Genomic DNA, 18,164 nt, shown 5'->3' with positions numbered 1-18,164 from the left:
GTCAGTTGGCCTTTTTTTGGTGTGAAGACATCCTGGAAAAGATGTCCATTTTCAAAGTACTTGACAAGCATTAATATTCATTCTCAAACATGTGACACCCAACCATTATACTAGTGCGTTAGGCACTTTCAGGGGATATCTTCAAAAGTACCCAACAATCGGGCTGCCTGTGATATACTCAGAGCCATCAGCTTTCCCTGAAAACCATGGCAGGCTGGTGTGAATGTATACATGTATCTAGAAATGGTTTACTAAACCAAGGCTCTTCAGAATTGTATGAAAATAACAACATGAGAACTGAAAGCTTTTAATAAATCATGAGAGCCTGTGTCTGTTAAAGTTAGCGATTTGTTAATAGAAAAAAAGTGTGTGGAACTACTAGAGCTGGAAACGATGACTGAAATACTTGCATTGAATCTTTATCGTAGCACGCTTATTACATAGTCTTTTAAGAGTAAACCAACCCGGAGAATACCAAAAAAGTAATTCAACACAAGAGATAGAGAAAGAGAGAGATTATCAATCACAATTAGTATTAGTCGCAAGCTGGGATCAGAACATGTTACGCTATTGACGTAAAAATTCATATGATTAAAAAATCTGTATTAGAGAGCACATATATTATAAATTTACGGGAGTGGAATTGAGCTGGCAAGAAGTGAAAATAATACTTATTATCAAATGATAACACAAAAAGACGAGAGAACTATGAACATCAAATTACATGAATACAAACTACTCCTCCTTTGCCCTCACTTTAAACCCACTTCCAGCTGAGAATTCTCCGACGACCTTCTGATTATAGATGCGATACATTTCATCCAGCTCTTGATTAAAAATTTCGATTGCCTTTTGACGTTTGACCGATCCTTTTACGGTAGTTGGTAACTGTTTATTGGGCGGAAGGATGTATACCATGTCAGGAACAGCAACGAGTCCATGGAAAGGCGCATGTTTGTTCGCTCGATTCACTGCTGTATACACTAATTTAAACAGTAGAGTAATTGTCAGAATCTTCTTTATTCAACATATGCACTGCCTTGTGTTTATTAGTATAAAAGTACCCCTTGATGTCATTTCCGCTGAAGAGCAATGAGGATCTTCATCCATGTTCAGTTCCACCAATGCAGTAGTGCACGGCCGGTCTTCGCCGACAATAATGCAGCTGCGTATTATATCCTCGTTGCAAACCTCCTCTTCCATAGGTACTACATTCAGCTTTTCCCCGAAGCCCCTATGATGTTTATACACAATAAACATTGAAACCATACGTCTTTTAGTTCTCTCCCTCACTCCGTATCGCTATCCATTACTCTTACGTAAAGATTAGATCATCCTTCCTGCCTGCAAACATCCAATTTCCGGGCCTTGTCGAATCTTTTACGAACAGATCCCCTGTCACGAGATCACCAGTGGGCCGGTCATTAGCGCCACGTAAGGCAGGATAGCTGCTGTGTAAGATAAGTTGATGCAGATCTTTTTCATATGGCTCAAAAGTCGTGTAGCGTAGCAACGCATTACTAGGTTCAATGTTAGCCCATCGATCGTTATCCTCAAAGTTTGAAAGGCTAACGCATCCAACTTCTGTATGTTATACAATTTAGTTGTCTGTTTTATTTCTTGTAAGCGATCATATTTCAACAGTGTTACCTGTCATTCCGTACGCATTTCGAACGTTTAATCCCTTGGAATGCAAATAATCTCCAACTGCCTTCCGAAGTGGTGATCCAGTGGTCAAACTGAACTTGAAACGCTGCAAGGTCGCTGCATGGCGCTCATCATTTGTACAATGTTTCAGATACTTGGCCAGCCTGTCCAAGAAAGCCGGTGTCGTTATTAAGACGGTCGCTCCACTAGCATCGGCAGCAGCAAGATTATCTAGAGGTATGGGATTCTCACAATTGAGCAATAAAATACTCGCACCGGTCAACACACTCATTATAAGCGTAACTAGATACACCAGAAAGTATTAACGAACACGTTAAAACAAATAGATCAATGCAAATCAACGCGTGATATAACAGGATTATAAGTAGACATACAGATCGAAGGTGCGTGAAAAAACTTGTCTGTTATCAAAATAACGTCGCTCGGTCCCACCGCCAAGTATGGACAGACTTTTTGAATCGGTTTCAAGACGATCTCCAGGACTGAAAACAAGTGCGACCGTGTACTCCCAGAGATAAGCTTCGGTAACGCGGAGGTTGTCCCAGAACTATGGAGCCATGTAATAATAGCATCTGGGTCTGCAGTCACTGTGCCTTCGCGCTGTCTACTGGTGCTATCCTCATCTTGTGGAGTACTGACAAAAGCTTCACTTGACGCAATAAGCTGATCAATGTCAAAGTCATCCCAAATCTTGACGCGGAAATTCGAGTCGGTTAAAGCAGCCGCACATCCCATGGCGTCTTTGCGGTATGTTTCCGAAGCAACCATGTAGCTTGTGTTAGTTTTCTTGATCATATGGACATTCGCCGCTTCGGTATTGTGGGTTGATAAGGGAAAATAGATAAAGCCAAGCTTTAGTACAGCGAAGAATGCAAGTACAGCTTGCGTCGTGTCTTCACTCAATAAAGCAATGCATTGCGTGCCGGCAGGTACTATCGGTCTCCATGTATTTGCGAGATGAGTCGAGATTTTGTCGACTTGGCCATAAGTCAGCTTCTCTAGTTCGGGTGACTTTTGTAACTGGTAGTAAAGTAGTGTGTTGTTCTTGAAGCGGGCCGCATTTGCTTTGAATGCTTGTAACAGTGTGTCAAAATCGTTATAATTTGGAAGTTCTTGAACCATGCTGGATTAAATGGATACCAAAATGAGAGTAACATTGAAGCTATGCACGGTTGATTTCGCTTTTATACACTTCACTAAAATCATCTATCGTGAGGATAAAGTATGGGCATAGAAGCCTGCTACATATGGTGAGATTAATCACAGTATACATCTCAAAGCGTAAAATACCTTTAACCCTCCAAGACCTTTCGGATGAGTTCCCCTTGAACGTACATCTTAAACGGCATTCACACGCAAGTCGTGCGGAAATACAAGCTTCCTTTTGTAGCCATCTGCAGCCTTCGGGCACCTGAAATGACCTTCCAGGACGCTGTAAGTTCCAAACGATAATATAACTAAGCGGATGAAAAGCATGTAAAAGCGCTTCAAGGCTTTTTACACATCGCGACACGTAGTTTAGGCTCTTTGCCGACAACCAACACCAAATCAGGAGATGGTATTGTATAGGTATGATAGCCCTACGCGTAGAGCAATTTCCTCTAGTCACCGCTGGTTGTGCGAAACAGGTTGCATATTCCATCTGCAAGGAATCAATGTTTATTATGCACGATGACCAACCAGACATAGTGGGAGAAAAGAATTGCATATTCTCAGCATAATGCTGTACAACGTTGTTTCTCACAACAATTTATTATTCTTCGGCTGGCACTGACTAGGATGGTGTTACTATTTTCTTCTTATTGGTCGAAAGCTCAAAGAAAAAAATATGTGGAATGTAAGTGTAATAGCCGAATCATATAGAAGCGACTGGAGAACAATAAACGACAGGGAGTGGAGGGAGGAGCAATCTGAATCAGTGCTTACGCCTCGAATAATAGCAGTAAGCCGTCGGTCTTTGACCTCGGCTGTGAAGTCTAATACTGTATGATGCATGTGTATGCACATTTGAGCAGTTAATTGAGTGTAAGCTGTATGATATTACATACGTGACCCTTTATATTGGCGTCGTTTCTTGCTGACATCAATATGTATTATAGCAATTATGTAATTCTATACAGTCATTAATACATGTTTTTCGAACTGTAGAAGCAAACAAAACAGGATTTTGCACTGGAAATATGTCGCTGCGCAAAGCTATTATATTGTTTATTTCAATGCTTGGCTATGTGAGAACATTTGTCACGAAAAGAAAAGTCATTCGGTGTTTATAAAGGATTCGGGATAACGGCAGATGCGAATGTCACAAATACTGTACATGCTTGAATATATGGATAAATTCAAAATGAAGCCTGTTATGTACTACTGTATAATATTATATGCACTCTAATTGAGATGTTGAGGTAGCTTTATATTATGCGTTGGCGATATCTGTTAATGAACAGTAGTGTGTGATATATTTACCATCATGCATATATCATGCAAGCAGAAACAAAAGGATTAGAGTTTAATTATTGCTTGGATCATATTTGAATAGCCATCCTTGAAATCATAAGGAAAAGAAGCAATGCACTGTCACATGTAGTAAGACATCCTACTATGTCTGTATGTCCTGATCGCTTCCTACAGACCTAGAGCTACAGTTCAATCAGCCATTATCAGAGAGGGGCAGTACTTTTCAGTCTTTAATGCATGATGCTGGTCTTATTGATAAGATACACAATTTTGACTGTACATCTTAATCTGCGAGAGGACCCAGTCGAACGGTATTTATGATCGCAAATAGGGTGCAAGGCCCAGTCGGCCTAGCAAATTAACAGGGTATCAACATGTACACGGCTAATGGTATATCCTGCTTTCGAGTGTTGGCTACATGCATATACTATCATATCACGCAATTACCAGTTTGAATTTGAAATCAACACTGCTGTGTGCAGTAAAATGAAATATAACACACAGAAGTACGTTAAATGTTGTTCATGATGGATAATAATTTTTTATATAACGACAACAGGAAAACAAGAACGTGTCAAGTCTATACAGATATAAATATATGTGTGTGTGCGAGTGACGGTGAGCGTGTTTAATGAAAGATGATGGGAAGGGACGAGAGGACGAGAAAAGGTGCATAAGTGACAGTGATGATTTAAGCCTTGTTGGCGCGTCTGGTCTTGACAGACTCGGATAAACCTTCCAACATTTGCACGGTGGACTCGAAATCGACACAAGCATCGGTGATCGAAACGCCGTACTTAAGATGCGAAGGTCCTTCTGCTGGAACACTCTGCTTGCCCTCGTTCAAGTGGGACTCGATCATCAAACCAACAATATATTCTTCACCAGCAACGATCTGTTCACCCAAGTTCTTGGCAACCTTGGGCTGGTTGCGATGGTCCTTGCTCGAGTTACCATGAGAACAGTCAACCATGACATTGGGTCTCAACTTGGCCTTTTCCAAAGCAGCCTTTGCGCTAGCGACATGTTCTGCATCGTAGTTCGGTCCAGTGTTGCTACCGCGTAAAATGACGTGAGTGTCTGGATTTCCACTCGTATGAGTGATCGATACTATGCCAGACTTGGTGACACCCAAAAAGTGGTGGGGCGACGCGGCAGAGCCAATAGCATCTATGGCAATCTTGACATTGCCATCGGTACCATTCTTGAAACCGACAGGGAAGGAAACGCCAGAAGCTAATTCACGGTGCAACTGCGATTCGGTGGTGCGTGCGCCAATGGCGCCCCAGGAGATAAGATCGGCCAGGTATTGTGGCGAAATAGTGTCAAGCAATTCAACAGCGACAGGCATGCCGCTGTCGGTCAAGTCGCACAACAACTTGCGACCCACGCGAAGACCCTTGTTGATGTTGTAGCCGTTGTTGATATCTGGGTCGTTGATCAAGCCCTTCCAGCCAACAGTCGTGCGAGGCTTTTCAAAGTACGAACGCATGATGATCAGTAACTCGCCGTCAAGTCGTTGTTTGACCTCCAGTAACCGGCCGCAGTATTCTTTGGCGGCTTCCACGTCGTGGATCGAGCAGGGGCCAACAATTACAATTAATCGGTCGTCCTCGCCGCGTAGGATCGCTGAGGCTTCTTGACGAGCCTTGTGCACAGTATCTTTGGTTTTTTGGCTCTAATAATCCTTGTTTTTTTAGTCTGGTTTGTCGCGTCGTCGTCGTCGTCCAAGCAAAAGGTTTCACTTTGGTCAAGCGAATTTAAAGATACTTACGGCGGGCAGCTCTTCTTGAAGGTAGGCAGGGTTCAAGAGTGCGTTGTAGCCGGTAACTCGAAGGTCTTCCATGGTAGCAAGAGTGATGGTATATGTACAAAAAGTTTTTTGGAAAAAGAGTCTAATGAGAGGAAGAAGAAAGGAAAAAAACTCAGATCTCAGCTGGGCGATCAAGTAAAATCCTTATCTACATCAATCAGAAAAAAAAAACAGTCTCATTACTCGCCATAAGCGGTGACTCATTTTATGTCTGCCATCACCGTGGCTATTACCGTGGTTATTAATTTAACACCTGTTTCTATGCCATACTAGATGCATTTACTCATATACGAGACAAGACATACAATCGGCATATCCCTCGTTTTTCTTTTCATACATGCAGTACGCCCGAGTGCATTAAAACCAACAGCAGTAAATCCGAAAAGAAATAGACAAGAGATAATACTTTATTACAAAAAAGAGAGAGAGAGAGAGAGAGAGAGACAGAAAGCAATATTACATGAGAAACTGAGTATCGATGCCATGGGCAAAATCATATTTTACAATCTTTGCGAGGTTGGAGCAACAGACTATCCGTGCATAGTCGAACTGCAAATTGAGCACCTTTCCTTCGATGGCTTGGCTTAGGCTTCGCAGATGACATCCTTGGCTGAGGCCCCAGATGCGCAAACTACCGTCATAGCTACCGCTGATAATGCGGTCAACACTGGCATCCATCTGCAGCGTGCGCACCAGATCCGTGTGTCCCGCCAGCGTATGCAGACACTGTCCAGTTTCTGCATCCCATACCTTAATTGTCTGGTCGCTCGAGCCACTCACGATCCGCTCGCCATCAAACTCGACGCAAGCAATACCGCGGCTGTGTGAATCGAACGTGCGCAAGCACTCCCCGGTCTCCATGTCCCACATCTTGACGGTGCGGTCGCCAGAGGCAGACACGATGCGATTGTCTTTGAACTGGATAGCATTGACCGCCGCATGGTGGCCGCGGAGCACACGCAGGGTCTCCCCCGTGTGCAAGTCCCACACACGGATCGTGTGATCTTTGGAGGAACTCACGACACGATCTGCAGAAAAGCGCAAGTTCAGCACGCTCGAGCTATGGCCTCTAAGTGTGCGTATAATTCTGCCTGTCTCCATATCCCACTGGACCATCGTCCTGTCGCTGCTGCCGCTGATGATAAACCGTTCGTCGTATTGAAGACAGAGCACGCTCGCGCTGTGTGCACACAGTGTGCGACGACACTCGCCTGTGCGCATGTCCCATATCTTGATCGTTCGATCTCGACTGCCACTGACTATCTTGTCCTCGTCGAACTGGATGCAGTAAATCCCTTCAAGGTGCATGTCGCTCAGCGAGTCCTTGTGCGGAAATACACGCATCTTGCATTTGCCTTCGCGCCACCGCTTGTCAATCAAGTGTCGGTTGCGGTACAGCCGTCGCCAGTTGATGTAGCGGGTATCAGTCGTTTCGTGGTAATGGTATAGGGCGGTTTCGTCGTATTTCACGTGGCGGCGGGGTAACGGTCGGTTTTTGTATGCTCGATCAATGACGACATTCGTGAGGGCGGCGGCGGCGGAGGAGGAGGAGGATGATGACGAAGAAGAAGCTGCAGTCATACTGGAAGGGCGTGAGGTGGTCGATACACTACTGCGTATTACTCTCTCGTGTAACGGCAAGCGTGACATGTGTTGTTGCTGCTGCTGTAGTCGGTGATGGGAGGATGATGACATTGGTAAGGGATGGGAACGTGAGGACGATGTTGGTGCAGCGAGTGAAAGTGGAAGTGGGAACGGAATTGGCGGTAATGGATTGATGTTGTTGTTCAGTCTACGACTCAAGGCGGATGTTGATGACGATGCGCTGATGTTGTTATTGATATGGTTCTCATGATTGTAACTACTACTGCCGTTATTATTATCGTCGTCTTTGATTTGAGTTGACAGCGGTTCTTCTGTATCGGTAGTGTTGTTATTGTTGTTTGTGCTGGTTGTGATGCTGCTCGTGCTGTCACTCTCGACAGGAGTGGGTGCGTCTATAGATGCGTTGGTCGTAGTGCTGGATGATGCAGAGGTCAAAGCGTTCTCCTCTTGTTGCTGACCCTGGTGATGGAGTGTACGTCGTTGCCGTAGTCGTAAAAACAGATCACCAGGTCGTCGGAATGGCCGCAGACGACCAGATGTAGGTGCCCCAGGCATCTTTGGTAGTGCGGCGGGGTCGTACATGGAAGCGGTCGTGCGTGCGAGCGGTACAGGTGCTAGTCGGATATCATCCGCATGCAGCTGCTGTGACAGGCTGCCATTCCCACTGCTACTGCTACTGCTGTTACTGGCCAGCGCGATTGAGTTGTTAAGATATGTTTCCATGGCTCTGCGATCATAGCCCCAGCCTTGCTGGATGAATAGTTTTTTCCATAGCGTCTGATCCTGGCTCAGCTGACGCCATCGGCGCGAGACGGCCGAGATGCGTGTCAATGTAAGTGCATCCACAAACTCCAAAATACGGAATGCAAGCTCGTAAGGAAGCAGCTGTTATTTTAGATAAAAACGAACATGGACGATTTCAGTTTAATATCGCTCCAACGTGACTAGACAGATCCTTCCTCCCCTACCCCTCGTCTAGCCCCAACCTCCCCCCCTCCTTAATTACCGATAGGAAATCACGATGAAGTAGAGGAAGGAGCCGGTTGACCGTACCGCGTGCATTTGACGTGGATATCGTGAGTAATAGCTGATATGCAAATTCTACACCAAAAAGAAGAGAAAAAGAACTATGCGTCAATGCGGCTGTACGAAAATTGCTTGCCATACTCCTACCATCCCCCCCGTCTTTTCTCTTTCTCACACACACACACACACACCCTTCTCTCCCCTTTTGTTTTAAATATAGAGTAAAACAATCACTTCCCCCCCCGACACACACACACACACACTCTCTCTATCAGCTTCCTTTCTGTCCCCCGTCAACTACACTGGCAAACCAGCCAACGACCGGCCTGCCAGAGAAAAGAGGGAAGACTAATAATGATCGAAGAAGGCGGCTTACCAGCTTTTTGGTCATCGCTCCAGCTGTTCATGCAGTCGGGAAGTTCGAATCGCTGTTCAACATAGCCTTCGTCGGCATGGTCAACGTATTCTATGTCCCGTGTATTTTACACACATGGTTCCAAATTGTTTTCAATCAGCTCTTTCCGTAGGAATGCAAAGCAGGTTACTTGTAGCTTGTCATGAGACAAGAGAAACACCTACCGGAAGCTATAGCCTTTTCGAGGTTAAGATTCCTCATTGAATGGTGGCAACAAGTACAGTGTTTTTTCAATCAAATGAGAAAGTGGTGAAGGAAGAGTCGAGCAGTGTAGAATGGAAGGAAAGGAGAAGAGAAATAGAAAAAAGGCAAAGGTTCCAGGAAAGGAAACCTCAAAATACAAGTCCGCTACTACCATGCCGTCGGATTTGGACATGCTTTGCGCTTGATTATGTTTTTTATATTAAAAACTAACTTTTTGTGCTTCTAGGTGGAGAATAACAATTGCAACGTGAGACTATGTACATTAATATGGGAAGATGAGGGGATGGGTGGATGGAGGGAAGGGGGTATATATCTTGTTTATGTGCGGAGCTCTCTCACACACACACCGCGTGCAGAGTCTAATCGAGCATGACCGTCTTGAGCGTCTCATAGGTAGGGAAGAAGATGGCACAGATACCAAACCACCAGCAGCTTCGGGGCATGGCGCCAGCAAAGAACTCACGATACATGCGAGATGGCTTTCCGGATGCTTGGTAGAGCATTCTTCGAGTCATGTCCGTGGCAGTGACTGGCTGTTGATGGCGACGTTCGGTAATTATACGAGTTCTGATCACATCCATGGGCGTGGTGAGGTAACCGGCCAAGAAGCCGCTGACACCGCCGTACACGATGGTCTGTAGGGTGGGAATACCGGTTTCCTCAAACGCGGCGCTAGCGACAATCTTTTGCTGCTTGACCCGATTAATCCATTCCTGATGTACTGAGCGACGATGGAAAGCCTTGAAGTTTTCATACGAGACGAGCAAGATAACCATAAAGGGCGAATCACGAGCGGCAATGGCCCAAAAGCCCTTGAACAGACCACGCGGTCCTTCTTCGGCCAAGGTCTGGCGTACGACGAACGACGCAGTTGATCGGCCAGCGTAGTGGTCGGTTTGCAGCTTGGCTGTGACAACCTCACGAGGCACCTTGATAACACTTGAAGCCAGATCGCCAATGACTGCCGACAGTGCAGTGACAGGAATGGCCCATTTCTTGTCGTCAGGAATCAGTTGACTCTTGCAGAACTCGTACGTGCTGAAACGAGCACCGCCCTGGCCAGCTGCACCCAGTGCAGAGACAAAGAAGCCTTTGCCCAGACTGCGGGCTGTTTCTCGAGTGAAAATACGTCGCCATGAGTGTGTGTTGTCGGCTTGGATACGAGTTTTGATGGTGTCGAGAGGATGCATGCAAGCGTACGACAGCGAGAGGCCCATTGCGCCGGCAGCAAAATGATCTGTCAAACATTGGTAAAAAAAGGCTATGAGTTCTTGTGCGTTGAGCGCCAGATCAGTGGTTTTTTAGGATACGTTACATTTGTACAGCTCGGCGACGGAGTAGTTCTTTTGAGTGCGATTAACAATTGAAGGTGTCATTTGTGGTAGATTAATTGACAGAGTGCTCTTGCGTGTATGGAGAGAGAGAGAGAGAGATCGAGAGAGAGAAGTAAATGGAAAATATCGTTAAAGGGGTGTTGCAGATATTTTCATCAAGGGCCTTTTATACAATGCCTGCTTTGCAAGGTGACTCAGTCCGTTGACCAATCAAAGTGAGCACTTCATCATAAGTCATTTTGGCACCTCTTGTGCTTGCTTTGCTGATTGGACAATCCACAGTTCTCAGTCCGCTCTGTGATATGATATGCACGCCGACGACGATGATGGCGATGATTGTTTACTCGGATCGCTCCAGGCTCCAGGCTCCAGATCGATCCTCTTCTTTCATTTCTACCGTCCACTTCAGTGTACACATACAACCGCAGTAAGACACCGCATCATCATTGTCAACCCATTATGCAATACTAACTACCCTGATCAAATGAGGTGAAGGTGGGGTGTCAGTTGGCGGACTTTCATCCTTGTTTTCTGCCCTGTTTTTTCTGTATTGTTCCACCCAGGGATCTGTTCCTCGTAAAGCACACCTCTATTTACCCGATCCAACAACAAAAGCTAAAAGTCGGTGTTGACCTTTCTTTTCCTCTTTTTTTTTTTTGTATTTATTTGAATTTCTTCTATCCGGTCATGCTTTTCGCTTCTACAACACCAATCATACAATCCTTTGCAATAATCGATCCATGGCTTGCTAATGCTTCTTTTGCTGCATCGCTTGACTCGTATCGAAACGTCATCCAGTTGCTCCCCGACTGATACCGCTCCTCTACCTTGCCACACTGTGAAAAATGCTCAATCACAGCGACCTTCATTCCAGATGGGTATCCAAACACCTTGACAATCGTAGGGCCTCCCTTTTTTCTACTTTGGCTGTCTGGAGCCGTGGGCGTGAAAATGGAGGCTCCAGCAGCACCGCTGTCCTTGAGGAAATTGTTGTTGTTGCTGCTTGCATCCTGAGTCATCAGTGATGATTTGCCTGGCGCGTTTCGTGAATGCATTACTGCCAGTGTCCACAAGTCTAGATATTGTTAGCAAAGCGACCAAAAAATCGACATATTTGCTTATAATCTTTCGTCATACCTGGCTTATTGGATGTTTTGACTGTGTCTGGAGATGATGAGTGTTTGCGAGGATTGACACCTATATCCCAAAGTGACACCACCGGAGGATCTTCCAGTTCTTTTGTCGATCGGCTATTGCTATCACCAAAGCTTTCGTCTCCCGCCATACCAAACACGCCAGAGTGGTTGCTTGATTGTTTGTAGAGTGTTCGTCGTCTACATACATACACACGAGTAACAAAATTATAAACTCTTTTCCACAAACTCGGGCTCACCATCCCTCTGGAAACTTACTCTGATTCGCCTTGACCATCAAACGCGCGTTTCTGACCTGACTTGGACGATTGCTGGTTAACATAGCAGAGCGTACATCAAATCAGTTAGCAAAATAGAAATTCATTTGCTATCTCTTTTTCTTCATCCAAAACTAGTCATACTTACTGGCACTGCAGCCGAAGTCAAGAATCCTGGTAATGTTGTTTGTTGTGTTCCAAAGCCTTTGGATGAGGTCGAAGTAATACCTTGTTGGACAGCAGATTTTGTCGTTTGGTCGTCTTTGTTGAACAAGCTTGGAGGAATGGATGTGCGTGTCACTTTATCGGGCTTGACAATGAAATGAGGCACGTTGGTATCAGGAAAGGCTGTCCGTAAACTCAACAATGAGTTCGACTGTTGTTGTTGCTGTTGCTGTGCTTGTTGTGTGTTATTGGTAAACAACGACTTATTGCCGCCCCCAAACAGCGACGTTGGCGCGTTGCCACCGCCACCAAATCCAGCTGTCATGCTGTTACTGGAACCAAACAATCCTGTTGTCGGCTGTGCTGTTGATGTACTGCTACCAAGCTTGAACCCGCTAGTTGATGGATTGCTACTTCCAAAACCAAGTCCTGGCGTTGTTGTCGATCCAGCTAATCCACCTGCAGTAGACGTTCCAGTATTACCAAAAAGACTCGTAGTACCGCCTGGTGCACTAGTCGCTGTATTACCCATGTTACTTCCGAAGCCCATAGTGTTCGTTGTAGCATTCGTGCCGCCGCTGAATCCACCAAATCCGCCGAATGAAGAAGTCGTTGATGTTGTAGTGCCAGGTCCTGCGCTTGTGTTACTGGTGGAGCCAAACAATCCCGTGCCGGCCGTGGTAGTAGATTGGCTAGGAGTAGGCCCTGATGCAGCTGGAGCAAACAACGACGTGTTTGTTCGCTGATGTCCGCTTCCTGTGTTGCTGCTGCTACTACTACTACTTCCAAATCCTCCGCCAAATGCAGTGGATGGTTGCGATGACTGGCCAAACATGTAAGAATTAGAAATGTATTGTATAGAGAGTCGGGAATAAAACTATTTTGTTGGTGCGATCTGGTAGCGACTCGAAAAGGGAGCAAAGGTAACGAGAGGTGCACACACGCTACAACCTGGAAAACGAAATAATACGATGGAAAACCAGCCTATACAAGAAGGAACAAAAAATTGTTTCTTTTGTCGCGCTTGCGGAGTTCAACACGCATTTTTTTGGTTCACCCTCTGCGTTAATGCCGTGCATTCGCTCTTACATTATCGCTCTTAGTTCAATGCTTATATGTCTGTTTGATACGCTGCCAGCTATTGTTACAACAACGTCCGAGAAGTAAGAGGGATCACAGGATACTGTAGACTTCGTGCTGTATAGTATCGGGTGGCCATTATCCCTTCCTCGCGATAAAAAGGCTGCAGGTAGCTAACAACAATCAGAAGCTTTATGCATTTGCATATTTCAAGTTTGATTGCTAATGAGCGCTTGTGGTTTACAAACATTTTGATATTTTAATTTATAAGTGGCTACTACTAAAGCTTCTTAGACTTTGATAAGGTTATCTGTAATGACCATATTGGTTTTTAAGTTATTAAGTTACCAATTTGTGATGATTTGACAGATATCGCGAAAGCCACACATGCGTAACATGCTTAGATAAGCAAGTCTCTATATTTTCCATTGCTAAGCGCAGTACTAATGACAGGATCAACATTCTCACTACTGTATTAGACAGCCACAAAACATACCGTGCGCTGCACGTTTATAAAAACTTCCTGTAAGAATTTCTCTAGACAGAGTATACCGTGCCATTTCGATATACATCGAAGCGTAATACAAACATTTACTATTACCTGATCAAGCAAATCATTTATTACTGAAGTTCAATTCTCTCTATCTTGAAAGTCGGCAGGCATTGTTGTCAAGAGGACTCTGGCCAATAAAAAAGCAACAGAAGCGGTTAATTCACTATGTAATTGGTTGTACTGCTGAGAACCTTACTCTCAGAAGTAATTACTGCTGAATGGCTTAGCCAAAGAATATGTTTGTGGACATCCGCTATCATAATAAGCACATTAGGTGTAGTAATCGACACAGCGAATGTTGTTTGCAAGTAGGTGCCAGTCTAGTTAGTCCATCTTTACTAACAGAAGATCATCCATATTGGTCGATGCTCCTTCGTTTGTTTTGGTTTACTCTTACTGTAAAAAGACGGTACATTAGGTCGTTACGGGAAAGAGAACAGCTTTGTTGTAATTGAACATGTGCAATTTATATAATAACTTGCTGTTCGTAACACATTGCTAAGAGCAACTGTGACGGGAGGCAAAGATCTGATTTCCCTGTATTCGATAGATTGCCCGAAACGCCCAATACCTTTATAGTGCTGTCGTACAGAGTCCGACTATTATAACGTGGGCTGTTTGGCAGGGACAATGTTTTCCCTTCCGGCCCTCAGGTTCCCGAAGCGTCACATAGCGTCATCTGCCCCTTGATCTCAGCTCTTCCTGCTGACAAGCAGGCGTCTGTTGAGCATATATGAACACCTGTCACCAGAAAAAGCACAGCAATAATGGTTCATGTATTACTATACTTCATAATCAGGATACGTCAATAACTTTTTTTAGTCACTCATTCTTCCCTAGATCATCAATGATCATATTTTTTTGTACATGAGGCCTGCTCTCCTAGTTTACGGCCTCTTTTAAGAAAAGAAGTGGAAAGAGGAGAATCTGTATGTTACACAGCCTTAGTGATTATAATAGGATTTTTTTCCCTCGATCCTCAATCGGAATCGTCTTTTTTTTCCTTCAACAACACTTTAATTCTTTTCTCCAAGACAACTACAATGACATCACCAACAAGCAACGAAGACAACACATCAGAAACAGTAGTCCATGACAGCGGTAGCCATAATGAAGATAAAGAACAAAAGAAACGAGGTTGGATCAAGTATCTGATTGGTGATCCGTATGCATCCGATGATCCACAACAACTTTCTATGCGACATAAGCAGATCATCATTTTCATCGTCGCATTAAGCGGTATAAGCGGACCTCTTGCCAGTATGGTACGAATCCAAGACAATACGACATATTACACATTTAAGAACAAGAGGACTGATACAGTGTAAGTAAAGATATATATGCCAGGTTTATTAAGTGTTGCCCGCGATCTCGATACGAGCATGGAGGCTGTCAATGGCACAGTGAGTGCCTACGTTGTCTTTATGGGAATCGCTGTAAGTAATAAAGCGCTTATGGAGTGTCGCTGCTCATATCCGCTCTTTTCTTGAATATGTATGGTAGCACACTTCTTCATCGTCATGTTTTACTCAATTTTCTTTACGCTACAGCCATTGTTCTGGGCAGTTTTGTCTGATTACTACGGAAGAAAACGCATGTATTTGCTGAGCATCATCATAGGTATTATCGCATCCATTATCTGTGCAGTATCAACCAACGTCGCCATGTTGATTGTGTTTCGAGCTATTCAAGCGGGTGGATCATGTGCGAGCCAAACATTGGGTAAAGTTATTCGCGGATCGAGGTCACCATTAATATTTTTCCTTATACATTGTGAGAGAAATCATGAAATTGATGCTTTGTAATTCCCCATTCTGGGATTGTTCTCGATGGCTGTTGCTGTGAACTTTATAATAGGCGCAGGTGTCATTGCCGATACCATCCCTGTTGCTCAACGAGGAAGAGCATATGGCTTCTTTTATATAGGACCATTGGTAGGTCCTGTAATAGGTAATAAAAGATTCTACCTAGTACTATATAATGAACCATACAGCATGAACCATGAATGCTAACACGTAATGAAACACTTATTCTGTTTTGTTATTGTTTTTTTTTTATCAGGGCCGACGGTCGGAGGTATTTGTTATTTTGATCCAGCCGTGTGTGGAAGTCATAAACTATGATCTTAAACATTGATCTTTTCCTTGATATAGGTGTTTTGTGTCAGTACCTTGGATGGCAATCGACATTCTACTTCACTGCAATTCTCGGTAAGGACCGGGTTAGAGAAGTACAGAGAGACAAAGAATGAAAATGACTAACTACTTGGAACTTACAACTTAGGTGGTGTCTTACTTGTGCTTGTAGCCGTTTTTTTACCGGAAACATTACGAAAGAAACATCCAAAGGGAAACAGTAATCCTACGCATAGCGCAGTCAAAGAAATGCTGACTGTGTTTGGTCCAATGTTCTCCATGCTTCGTGACCCAAGCGTGCTTCTCATCACCATCTATAGCACCGTGATTTTTGCCTGTCTTTATTTCCTGGTGCGTTAATATCTAGTATTGCATACAGCGTTCTGACGAACTGATGAGGATGTTAATAATACTGCCATGCTATATCACATAGAACCCTACAATTACCGATACATTTCAATCCTTATATGGTTACAACGAATGGCAAGTCGGTCTATGCTATCTTGCGTTTGGTGTAGGCTTGATGATGGGATCCGTGATCGCCGGACAGGTCTCCGACTTTGTGCTTCAGTACCTGCGCAAACAAACAGGCGGCAAAGTCATTCCGGAGATGCGACTTCGCGCAGCAATTCCTTCATTCATCCTTATTCCGGCCGGTTACTTTATCTACGGTTGGACTACAGAGTATGGGATTGGCGTCTATGCACCCATCCTTGGTCTATTTATTTGTAAGTTTTCGTACTGTATACATGCAAAAAAATAGGCTGGTCTGTGTCTCTTTAGCAACAACACCAATAAAACGGACTATGACTCACACATTGTTTACAGATGCGTTTGGTCAAATGTCAGCTTTCACACCGGCCACGGTATACCTCGTCGACTCACAGCCAGGTAGATCTGCAACTGCTGTAAGTGACGTTTGGTGTATGCTGACTGTTAAAACTTGCTTGACTAAATTCAAGGAAAACCTAAGCTTATTGTATATGCTCACGCACCATACCACTGCGTTATTATCTTATAGGTTGGGGTAAATAATTGTTCGCGTTCAGTAGTGGCTGCTATTATGGCCATTTTCTCAACAGAAGCGCTACATACACTCGGAACTGGAATTCTGTTTAGTATTTTGGCAGCTCTGAACATTGTCAATATCGTTTTCGTTGTCATGTGCATGATATCTGGTCAACGTTGGAGAGAGGCACATGCTGAGAAGGTCAAGGCCCGTCAGGGCATTGATGGAGAAGACGATAACGACAACGATGCCTTTCAAGACAAGAAGCAGCACGAGTCATTGCAGCATCAAGATGAAGAACAAAGAGAAGGCGAGATTCAGCATGCCTTGGCAAGAACTGCTTCCCGACATAGCGCTATCTAGCAAAAAATTGGGTCGGTGATAATGACCAGAACACAACGATGGCGATTGATGAAGGCCAAGTGAAAAAAAAAAACCAGCCATCTTTAGAAATTGCTGCAGCAGATACATCTGAAGATATTGTAGAGATACCTTACCACCTTTCTAATTGATCATCTCTCTTTTTTTTTACACCACGTCGATAACTCTCCATTAATTCTTTGTTTGCCATACGTCATCCGTTACCATATTTCCATGTACTTATCTACCTTCATCTTTATCCTTACTACTGTATCCCGTCATTAGAGTGTGTTTTGCTGTTTTAATTTCTATTGTACTTGACCCTTCCGTTTTTGAAAACTTGAATAGAGGTCAAAACTGAAGACGTTATTCAGAGAGTTTGTACATGTTGTACCTATATTCCAGTGTCACCCTTCTTAGTTGACTCGTGCTTGAAGACGATGGGCTGAACATGCTCCATTGATGGATGATTACAATGCTACGGAACTGTAGCCATGAATTTTAACCGTTGGGAAACCAGCGGTAATTCGCGGTGTAATTGTTATACAGTAGACCCTCGTGAAATCAGTGAAAGTTGAAAGGTAACGAGAACAACCTATACTAATACTCTCTTCCATTCTTGCTCGTCTGATACAGTAACTCCAACAAATTTATTATAATGAGGGTTGAAAGTTTACGAGTTTGAAGTTAAAGAGGTTGGCTGTATCTCCATTGCTCATAGATATAAATTTGTACATACTGTATATCTGACTCAACAAAGAAGGATTTAGTAATGACATTGGTTTAATATGTACTCTCCTTCCGTTCAATATAATCACAATCGCGGTTATACAGTATAATTGTGTAAAGACTATTCTTGTAATTCCAGTGCCATTAGTATATCATACTAGCTGCCGGTGGGCTATATGTATCATATGCACTCGAAAAACTCA

At 44.0% G+C, this 18,164-nt stretch overlaps 8 protein-coding genes across 8 annotated transcripts; 2 read left to right on the top strand and 6 right to left on the bottom strand.

Annotated features, from left to right (window-relative positions):
• Window positions 1–613: 613 nt before the first annotated feature.
• On the bottom strand, window positions 614–2,790 carry BDB00DRAFT_927014 (uncharacterized protein; the record flags this gene model as incomplete). The annotated part of the gene is made up of 5 exons (XM_053128860.1): window positions 614–983; window positions 1,065–1,234; window positions 1,320–1,584; window positions 1,651–1,950; window positions 2,043–2,790. The coding sequence occupies 5 exons, from the start codon at window positions 2,788–2,790 to the stop codon at window positions 736–738; spliced, it is 1,731 nt and encodes a 576-aa protein (XP_052982208.1). The 3' UTR covers window positions 614–735.
• Window positions 2,791–4,644: 1,854 nt separating this feature from the next.
• BDB00DRAFT_811032 (3-deoxy-7-phosphoheptulonate synthase) lies at window positions 4,645–6,072 on the bottom strand. Its single transcript, XM_053122590.1, has 2 exons — window positions 5,897–6,072; window positions 4,645–5,800 (listed from the first exon to the last, which is right to left on the bottom strand). The coding sequence occupies exons 1-2, from the start codon at window positions 5,966–5,968 to the stop codon at window positions 4,814–4,816; spliced, it is 1,059 nt and encodes a 352-aa protein (XP_052982207.1). The 5' UTR covers window positions 5,969–6,072; the 3' UTR covers window positions 4,645–4,813.
• Window positions 6,073–6,355: 283 nt separating this feature from the next.
• Window positions 6,356–7,486, bottom strand: BDB00DRAFT_811029 (WD40-repeat-containing domain protein). The gene has a single exon (XM_053122589.1). The coding sequence runs from the start codon at window positions 7,277–7,279 to the stop codon at window positions 6,392–6,394; it is 888 nt and encodes a 295-aa protein (XP_052982206.1). The 5' UTR covers window positions 7,280–7,486; the 3' UTR covers window positions 6,356–6,391.
• A 1,085-nt stretch (window positions 7,487–8,571) lies between these two features.
• On the top strand, window positions 8,572–8,937 carry BDB00DRAFT_811027 (uncharacterized protein; the record flags this gene model as incomplete). Its single annotated transcript, XM_053122588.1, has 1 exon — window positions 8,572–8,937. A coding segment is annotated over exon 1 (154 nt), but the record flags the coding sequence as incomplete, so codon positions are not given.
• Window positions 8,938–9,362: 425 nt separating this feature from the next.
• Window positions 9,363–10,686, bottom strand: BDB00DRAFT_177827 (mitochondrial carrier domain-containing protein). The gene is made up of 2 exons (XM_053116355.1): window positions 10,501–10,686; window positions 9,363–10,422 (listed from the first exon to the last, which is right to left on the bottom strand). The coding sequence occupies exons 1-2, from the start codon at window positions 10,559–10,561 to the stop codon at window positions 9,545–9,547; spliced, it is 939 nt and encodes a 312-aa protein (XP_052982204.1). The 5' UTR covers window positions 10,562–10,686; the 3' UTR covers window positions 9,363–9,544.
• Window positions 10,687–11,146: 460 nt separating this feature from the next.
• On the bottom strand, window positions 11,147–12,349 carry BDB00DRAFT_811021 (uncharacterized protein). The gene is made up of 3 exons (XM_053122587.1): window positions 12,079–12,349; window positions 11,657–11,984; window positions 11,147–11,576 (listed from the first exon to the last, which is right to left on the bottom strand). The coding sequence occupies exons 2-3, from the start codon at window positions 11,913–11,915 to the stop codon at window positions 11,197–11,199; spliced, it is 639 nt and encodes a 212-aa protein (XP_052982203.1). The 5' UTR covers window positions 11,916–11,984; window positions 12,079–12,349; the 3' UTR covers window positions 11,147–11,196.
• On the bottom strand, window positions 11,776–13,102 carry BDB00DRAFT_177833 (uncharacterized protein). Its single transcript, XM_053116356.1, has 3 exons — window positions 12,624–13,102; window positions 12,079–12,554; window positions 11,776–11,984 (listed from the first exon to the last, which is right to left on the bottom strand). The coding sequence occupies exons 1-3, from the start codon at window positions 12,928–12,930 to the stop codon at window positions 11,928–11,930; spliced, it is 840 nt and encodes a 279-aa protein (XP_052982202.1). The 5' UTR covers window positions 12,931–13,102; the 3' UTR covers window positions 11,776–11,927.
• Window positions 13,103–14,720: 1,618 nt separating this feature from the next.
• BDB00DRAFT_811011 (major facilitator superfamily domain-containing protein) lies at window positions 14,721–17,628 on the top strand. The gene is made up of 10 exons (XM_053122586.1): window positions 14,721–14,993; window positions 15,063–15,164; window positions 15,279–15,450; window positions 15,586–15,678; window positions 15,790–15,804; window positions 15,882–15,938; window positions 16,012–16,214; window positions 16,297–16,591; window positions 16,692–16,771; window positions 16,885–17,628. The coding sequence occupies exons 1-10, from the start codon at window positions 14,772–14,774 to the stop codon at window positions 17,233–17,235; spliced, it is 1,590 nt and encodes a 529-aa protein (XP_052982201.1). The 5' UTR covers window positions 14,721–14,771; the 3' UTR covers window positions 17,236–17,628.
• The last annotated feature ends 536 nt before the right edge of the window (window positions 17,629–18,164 follow it).

The sequence above is a fragment of the Zychaea mexicana genome, assembly GCF_025766255.1.
Source record: "Zychaea mexicana strain RSA 1403 chromosome Unknown BDB00scaffold_17, whole genome shotgun sequence".
NCBI classification, from domain to species: Eukaryota; Fungi; Mucoromycota; class Mucoromycetes; order Mucorales; family Lichtheimiaceae; genus Zychaea; species Zychaea mexicana.
Note: the sequence above shows the minus strand (reverse complement) of the source record. Positions and strands in the feature narration are given on the sequence as shown.

What these genes read in the sequence shown, in the direction of transcription:
- BDB00DRAFT_811011 (XM_053122586.1), top strand. Translation starts at nt 14,772, where the DNA reads ATGACATCACCAACAAGCAACGAAGACAACACATCAGAAACAGTAGTC. An exon ending in GCGGACCTCTTGCCAGTATG is followed by an intron (nt 14,994 to 15,062) that starts GTACGAATCCAA and finishes GTGTAAGTAAAG; the next exon opens with ATATATATGCCAGGTTTATT. An exon ending in CTACTTCACTGCAATTCTCG is followed by an intron (nt 15,939 to 16,011) that starts GTAAGGACCGGG and finishes CTTACAACTTAG; the next exon opens with GTGGTGTCTTACTTGTGCTT.
- BDB00DRAFT_811029 (XM_053122589.1), bottom strand. Translation starts at nt 7,279, where the DNA reads ATGCGTGTATTTCCGCACAAGGACTCGCTGAGCGACATGCACCTTGAA.
- BDB00DRAFT_177833 (XM_053116356.1), bottom strand. Translation starts at nt 12,930, where the DNA reads ATGTTTGGCCAGTCATCGCAACCATCCACTGCATTTGGCGGAGGATTT. An exon ending in GGGCTTCGGAAGTAACATGG is followed by an intron (nt 12,555 to 12,623) that starts GTAATACAGCGA and finishes CGTCTACTGCAG; the next exon opens with GTGGATTAGCTGGATCGACA. An exon ending in TGACTTCGGCTGCAGTGCCA is followed by an intron (nt 11,985 to 12,078) that starts GTAAGTATGACT and finishes TATGTTAACCAG; the next exon opens with CAATCGTCCAAGTCAGGTCA.
- BDB00DRAFT_811021 (XM_053122587.1), bottom strand. Translation starts at nt 11,915, where the DNA reads ATGGTGAGCCCGAGTTTGTGGAAAAGAGTTTATAATTTTGTTACTCGT. An exon ending in CAAAACATCCAATAAGCCAG is followed by an intron (nt 11,577 to 11,656) that starts GTATGACGAAAG and finishes GGACACTGGCAG; the next exon opens with TAATGCATTCACGAAACGCG.
- BDB00DRAFT_177827 (XM_053116355.1), bottom strand. Translation starts at nt 10,561, where the DNA reads ATGACACCTTCAATTGTTAATCGCACTCAAAAGAACTACTCCGTCGCC. An exon ending in CGTCGCCGAGCTGTACAAAT is followed by an intron (nt 10,423 to 10,500) that starts GTAACGTATCCT and finishes AATGTTTGACAG; the next exon opens with ATCATTTTGCTGCCGGCGCA.
- BDB00DRAFT_811032 (XM_053122590.1), bottom strand. Translation starts at nt 5,968, where the DNA reads ATGGAAGACCTTCGAGTTACCGGCTACAACGCACTCTTGAACCCTGCC. An exon ending in TTCAAGAAGAGCTGCCCGCC is followed by an intron (nt 5,801 to 5,896) that starts GTAAGTATCTTT and finishes AAGGATTATTAG; the next exon opens with AGCCAAAAAACCAAAGATAC.